General features: G+C 53.4%; 1 protein-coding gene across 1 annotated transcript in view; it reads left to right on the top strand.

Annotated features, from left to right (window-relative positions):
• Positions 1-799: 799 nt before the first annotated feature.
• The window catches only part of CDYL (chromodomain Y like), a 70284-nt gene continuing 63903 nt past the window's right edge, over positions 800-7180 (top strand). Inside the window, exon 1 of the mRNA XM_065885050.1 lies at positions 800-1094. Within this exon, the coding sequence (XP_065741122.1) occupies positions 800-1094 (295 nt within the window). The remainder of the gene's footprint in view (positions 1095-7180) is intronic.

Raw genomic sequence — 7180 nt, 5'->3', positions numbered from 1 at the left:
TCGGCCTGGACCACAGCCGTGCTGTTTCTTGGGCGCCTGCTGTTGGTAACAGGACGACCAGGCAGAAGGCTGGAGATGCCCAGCACTGTGGTCCAGTTGTGACCGTGAAAACCAGCTCAGGTGGTCGGCGTTCAGTATAAAAAATAGAAGGAGAGCCCCTCTTGAATCACAAAAAAATAAGCTACCTAACACGTCCATATATTCTGAGCGTAAACTTTAAGCATTTTGTTTGACTTAATTTCAAGGAAATCGCTAAAACCCCGAATGATCTGTTACTGTTCTGTTTTCAGACCATTCGGCTCGGGAAGAGGCGATCGCGTGCACCACCTGTTGCGGTTTTTATTATTTTCGATGATCCATTATTATTACGCTTGCACCTTATTTTTCAGATAGTGCGTTTATACTTTTCTCTTTTCCCCTATAACAGGTTGAAAGAATCGTTGACAAAAGGAAGAACAAAAAAGGGAAGACGGAGTATTTGGTCCGGTGGAAGGGCTACGACAGCGAGGACGACACCTGGGAACCGGAGCAGCACCTGGTAAACTGCGAGGAGTACATCCACGACTTCAACAGGCGCCACACCGAGAAGCAGCGCGAGGGCCCCTTCACCAGGGCCAACCGGGCCTCCCCGAACAACGCTAGGAAGCAGATTTCCAGGTCCACCAACAGCAGCTTTTCCAAGGCCTCTCCTAAATCGCTAGTGGTCGGCAAAGAGCACGAGCCCAAGGCCAGCCCGCTGTTTGCTGCCAGCCAGAAGTTCAGGAAGAACCCAGCCCCGTCGCTCTCGAACCGGAAGAACATGGACCTGGCCAAGTCAGGTATAAAGATCCTCGTGCCCAAGAGCCCCATCAAGAGCAGGACCGCGGTGGACGGCTTTCAGAGCGAGAGCCCCGAGAAACTGGACCCCGTCGAGCAGGGGCAGGAGGACACGGTGGCGCCGGAGGTGGCGGCTGAGAAGCCGGTCGGAGCCCTGCTGGGCCCCGGAGCCGAGCGGGCGCGGATGGGGAGCCGGCCCCGGATACACCCGCTGGTGCCGCAGGTGTCCGGCCCCGTGACCGCGGCCATGGCCACGGGGCTGGCCGTGAACGGGAAAGGTGAGTGATGGTCTTGGAGGGGCGTGGGGTCCCTGCCCCGGAGGGCAGTCTGGTGTGGGCCCGGGGGCTCCTGCGGGCTCCGCTTCTGACAGATGTCTGTCTGCGGGAACCCTGGAGCGGCTTCGCCAGCCCCCGCTTTCTTTCCTTGAAGCCTTTGACAGTGACGTCTGAAGTCAGCACTGGCTGTCTCTGTTTCATTGGCCGTCCGCAGACTGGACCACCACGTTGACTTGATTTAAACAGTGTCCCACTCTGAGTAGGTGATGGCTGGGTTTTTTGTTCGGTTGGTTGGTTGGTGGGTTTTTTACAGCTAGTTTCTTCTACCTTTATGCATCTCTTAGGCACCGGGTCTCATGTTAGGAATCCATCTGAATTCTCTAAGTGTGACCGGTATTGATGAGAAGTCATGGTTCTTGTTGTGCTAACCCATCTAAGTAACCGGAAGTGCCTTTCAAGAAGGATATTGATGACCTAAGAGCCTTCGGGACCTCGATTGGTCTAAGACAGTCCGCTGTTCGGGTCCCTTTTTCAGAGCGGGAGGCCGTTCAACGTGGGTGCTCTCTTATGTTCTGCTTCTACCCTGTTCCTGACCCGGACGCTGCAGCTGGGGTGGTCATCCGGTGACCTCCCCGACCCCAGGACAGCGCCCCTGGGGATCAGCACGGACAGCTACCTTCCCTGCCCTTTTCGTGTGCCTGGCGAGCCGCCACTTCTTCTAGAATGTTCTGTCACATCTTCTCTAACACATGCCTCACCTCACGGTACCTGCCTGCTGTCTTACCGGCCCCCCTGCTCCACCGCCTCTTGGCGGCTCCCGTCCATTCGCCGTGATTCTTGGACGGGGGCGCGATCCCTGCTCGCCAGCTGCTGCACCGAGTGGGCAGGCAGCCCCCAGTCTCTCCACGGCCCTCCCCTGCCTGTCCAGCTCTCTCTCCACGTCGGGGCGCCTGTTCTTCTCTGCCCTGTTCCTTCTCTGCCTCGTGGACACTGCTCTTCCTCTGGTCCAGGAGCCACCCGCTCCCATGTCCCTTTGTCACTCGTGCCCCCTCGCCCTCCGTGTGGCAGGAGCGGGACGGTCTCTGTACCTGTGCGCATCTCCCTCAGCCCACGCTTAGTAGAATAATACGAAACGAGGAGAAGTGCTGTTGGTCTGTCTGGGGCGCCCTTTTCCTCCAGAGACACGTTCCCCTGAGACACCGCTCTGCTGTCTTGCTGTGGTGCGTCCCGCAGTCTGGGGGGGATGTGACTGAGGTCAGGGTCCCCTTCGCTCAGTAAAGGGGCCTCTCGCCAGTGTTTCCCAGACACGCGCTTCGCCCCGACGCCGCTGCTCTGCCCTGCTTTTGGCCTTCGCCTGGAGCGCGTCCGCAGAGCTGACCTCTCGTGTGGCTGACTTGCCCACAGACACAGCGCTCTGACCTCGGTGCGAGGGAGGAGCGTAGAGGCGCGGCGGCAGACAAGGCCCGACAGCCTGCTGATAGGAGGCTCCACTCTGCAGACGGGGGTCAGGTCCAGAGAGGCTGGATGCTCGGGCCGGGCGGGAATCAGCACGTCTCTTATTCCCACCCTGTGTTCTCCTCGCCACTGCAGCACGTCTCTTAGTTCCCACCCTGCGTTCTCCTTGCCGCTGCTGGCCACCTTCACCAGGGAAAGAAACGTCTCCTGCTTCACCACTCACTCGGGCCAGGTGCCGCCTGGGCTCTGGTGCTGCAGACGAGGCCTGGGCCCGAGCTGCCATACTACAGCCCGCGGGCCCAGCCCCGTGTGGCCCAGGAGCTAAGAATGGTTGTCGCGTTTTCTGATGTTTGAAAAAATCAAGAGGAATAATATTTCACGATCCGTGAAAATAGGAGAAATTCCGATTTCTGTTCCACAGAGGGTTATTGGAAGCCAGGCACGTTCGTTCGTTCACCTACAGTCTGGCTGCTTTCCAGCTGCAGGGACGGAGTTGAATCACTGTGACGAGGCTGTGTAGCCTGCAGGCTGAAGGTGGGCCGTTTGGCTTTTAACAGAAGAAGTTTGCTCACCCTGCTCTGGGAAGCCTTGGTCCCGGGAGTGGGGCACAGGGGCCTCAGATCCTGGGGCTCCCCTTTGCTTGTCCACAGAGCTTGCGTGTACGTATGTTTTCTGGCCGGAGGGGACCCATAATTTTCAAAACTATTGACTCTTAAGTTCCCACATTATGCTCTCAGCACGGCTCCGCAGGGTTGGCTGCCCTCAGCAGAAGCCCTCAATTTTGTATATACGGAGGGTTGTGGCTTCTATTCAAATAAAAAGTGGGTGACTTCCTTTTTTTTTTTATCACTCGTAGCCATTTCAGAATTTTTTCGGTGTCTATAAGGGTGTCTGTGGTTAAAACCACAGGGGGCGTGTAAGTGTAAAATCTTAAATTATTTTATCTTGTTCTGCGGAGGTAGTTGATTGGGGTGAGAGTAACATATGTTTCCAAGGCCCCCTGTGACCGCCCTTCTCTTCTGCGCACCCGGGTCCCATACAGGTTGAGAATCTCCTCACCACTTAGATGGTGGCAAGTCTGGCAGCCCCTCGGGAATGTCTTTAAGGCCGTGGTGAACCAGGCTTGCAGTGGTGTCCCAGACGCTCGTCAGGGTCACTGGGTGCCTTTGCTTCCTGTCACCCTCCTGCATGGAAGATGCTTTCGTTCTCGCTGCCACTGGACTGTGGGCTTCGGGAGGGATGTTGTCTTGCAGGGCTGAGCCTCCCCGTGGCCAGAGCAGGGCCTGTGTGTGGCGGGAGTGATATGGGTAGGACAGTGCTTTCTGGAGAAGAGGCTGTGTGACACATCCTTTTCGCCCTGTCGCTGGGTCACACTAAACGAGAGGGGGTGCTGTTGAAAAGACAAGGTCTGTGGTCCAGAGCATGGAACCTTCCGGAAAACCACATCCTCGCCTTCAGCGTATCTCTTTCCCGACGAGCAGGACCGAGGCCCTCTGGGGTGGTTGGTCCACGTTTGTACATTCTTAACACAGATGTTTGTTTCTACCTTCCACGGTAATTTTAGAGCTGCACCAGAACCCTGATTTGTTTTTCTAAAACTAATTGGAGCAGATACTTGCAGAGTCATCGGGAAATGAACCGTCTCCTATTCAAAACATTAATCGAGTAGGGGGTATATTTTTGCCACCAAGCACAGCAGATACTTAAATGCCTGTTACCCAAAAGAGTAAATGTTTCTGGAGAATTTTAACACACACACACAGTGACTTTTACAGACTAACCATATGTGTGTTTGGTTTTTGACTGTTTTAAGTACGAAACAGAGGTTTAAAAGATATATTGCTTCACTCAGAAATAGAAAAAAATTTAAATGTAGGCAATGCAGCTGTGTTTCCACTCTTTTATTAATAAGTTACTGTCTTCATGCTCTTTTAATTGCCTGATGAACTAATCCTACAAAAGAAGCAATTGCTTTTAAAAACTGTATTATTGTTACTTTGTTCTTTCGTGAATTCAAATATATAGTTGATCACCATTCCACAGGTATGACATTTGAGAAAATACTAGTAGCAAACTGTTTTTTTGAAATGAGGTCTAAACCTTATCAGTGTTATCATGTAGGGTTGGCTGCTGGATTTTAAGTCAAAGCTAACAGATTTAGGAGGAAAATGATGGAGGAAACACCTTAACACACCACATGTCTTCCACCCCGTGAGCATTTCAGTTGGAGGAAGCTCCCGGGAGAAATTTTCAGGAAAAGTTGGCTTCTTCTTTGGAGAAGCTGCAGCATAAGTTCCTCCCAGTAAGAATATGAAGCAGATGATTCCGGGGATCCCGGTCCAGAGCTCCTCTGCAGGAGGAGCCCCGGGGCCACTTGCTGTGTAGGCGCTGACATCGGAACTTACCTCCAGGGAAGGTTAGGAGGCCAGGAGACCAGTGCCCAGAGGCAGTCGCCGGTCAGCGGGGCCCCAGCAGGAAGTGTCCGCTGGACACCACACTGTAGCAGACCGTCAGTTAAATGTGTGTACGAGGGCTCACCACGAAGGATTTCCATTCGAAACCAACAAGCGTTTGTCATTTGTCATAGTCTCCCAGGGGGGAGATGACCCACCGGCGGCTCGCGGGCACTCAGCTTTGCCCGCCCTGAGCACACGGTAGATGGCCCCGCAGACCGGTGCAGTCGCCCCGTTTCCTTCCTGAGCTGAGCTCGGTGGCCCCCAAATCTGGATGTGCTTCAGAGTCCAGTGGAGTTTTAGGCACAAGGCCCCACGGAGAAGCGGTTTCTGCCCTGCGGCAGCAGCCTGTGGGGTGAAGTCTGTCACCCCCAGGAGTCTCTGAAAACATACAGACCGTCATCATTTTACTTGAAAACTTATAAATGGGCGGTTCTTTGCCAGTCCCCGATGGTGGAGCCCAGGCCTTTAAAGGGGTGCTTTCACTTGCCACTTGTTTGAAGAGCGAGCCTCTTTCTTTACACGTGGACCCACTGGTTTTGTGTGGCGCACACCCTTAAACCCTCTTCTCCTGTTTCCAGTTCAGATTTCATTAAAGTGGACACGATCTTAGGTACTTACCAGTCTGCCTGGGTGCACAGCCCTAGCATTTTTCTTTCTTCCCACTTTCTCGCTTACACCTGATTTGACCATTCCCTTTACCCGTACGCTGTGTATACTTTCCAGAGCATCACTGTTTTCTTTGAAGCATCAGCTCACCGTTCGTAATCATATCTCCTATCTTGTGTAAAATGAACTAAGTGTGATCATGACAGATTCAACGGGCCTAAGACATTTTAGGGAGTCACCCAGCCAGCTCTGGACCAGCCCGAGTCCCAGCAGGAGGAACCTGACCTGACTGCCAAGCTCCGACCTCTGCTTCTGGGAGACTCGCCTCCTCGCTCCTCTGCGAGGTTTTAGGGACGCTCAGGAGTGCTTGGGACTCGGGGCAGCATTGACCCAGTGAGCCCACTTCAGAGCCCTTGTGACTGTTTGGTTTTCTCTCTTCGTTTGCACCGTCTTTGTGTCTCTGCCTATTCCAGTGGTTCTCGGAGCGCGGTGCCCAGAGCAGCGTCAGCACCCGGGCACCTGCTAGGAACGCACACCCCTGGGCCCCGTCCCGCCTCTCGAGCCGGACTCTCTCTCAGGTGGGCCCAGCACACCCTCCAGGTGGTTCTCAGGCCATCCTGTGCCGTGTTCCCTTGTAAGTTTGTGGTTTTGTAGAGCAGGATGGGAACGAACTATCTACTACTAAATGCTTGTGTTTGTAGTATACTTTACGTTCTTACAGTTAGACAGATTTAGTTCCTATTCGCTCTTGAGATCTTGATTGGAAATTGTCTTTAGGCATTTGTAAATTATTTTTAAATAAATAATTAAACGTTTTTAATGACAGGAAAACATAAAATAATTAAAACATCTCAAAGAACAGAAAGACTTCCCTGGTGGCACGGTGGTTGAGAGTCCGCCTGCCGATGCAGGGGACACGGGTTCGTGCCCCGGTCCGGGAAGACCCCACATGCCGCGGAGCGGCTGGGCCCGTGAGCCACGGCCGCTGAGCCTGCGCGTCCGGAGCATGTGCTCCGCAACAGGAGAGGCCACAGCAGTGAGAGGCCCGTGTACCGCAAAAAAAAAAAAAAAAAGAACAAAAAGAAAAGTAAAAGCTCCCTGCCCCAGTGAGAACTGCTGCTAACAGTTTTTTCCTTCCAGAAGCTGTACAAACATGTACATCTTTTCAGTACACCGTGGGCTCATACTTGTCGTGTGGTTCTACCAGCTAGGTCTCTTTTTTACTTCCATGATGCGTCTTGGATGTACTTTTCAGATGTACATGAACAGCCCTCCGCCATTCTTTCAGAGATGTCGTGGTTATTTATCGCATGGCTTCAGTGACTTCATGTCGGTGCTTCTCAGCAGGGGGCACTGTGGCGCCTGGGCCCGGGTGCTCCCCTGGTTTAGTGCCCCTGGTCCTGCCCTTAAGGCGCTAGAGTGGCCTCAGGCATAGTGTGTCGTGTTCCCGCAGGGGCCTGTGTCTGGCCTCATCCTTTAGGTGAGAACCACAGCTATAGGCATTGTGAGTTTTTCCCCCGTAAATGAATAAATTTAATTGATGCTACAACAGCAGAAATGGTAACGTACCTC

This window comes from Phocoena phocoena, chromosome 10, assembly GCF_963924675.1.
Source record: "Phocoena phocoena chromosome 10, mPhoPho1.1, whole genome shotgun sequence".
NCBI lineage: Eukaryota > Metazoa > Chordata > Mammalia > Artiodactyla > Phocoenidae > Phocoena > Phocoena phocoena.
This window is presented reverse-complemented; position numbering and strand designations above follow the sequence as displayed.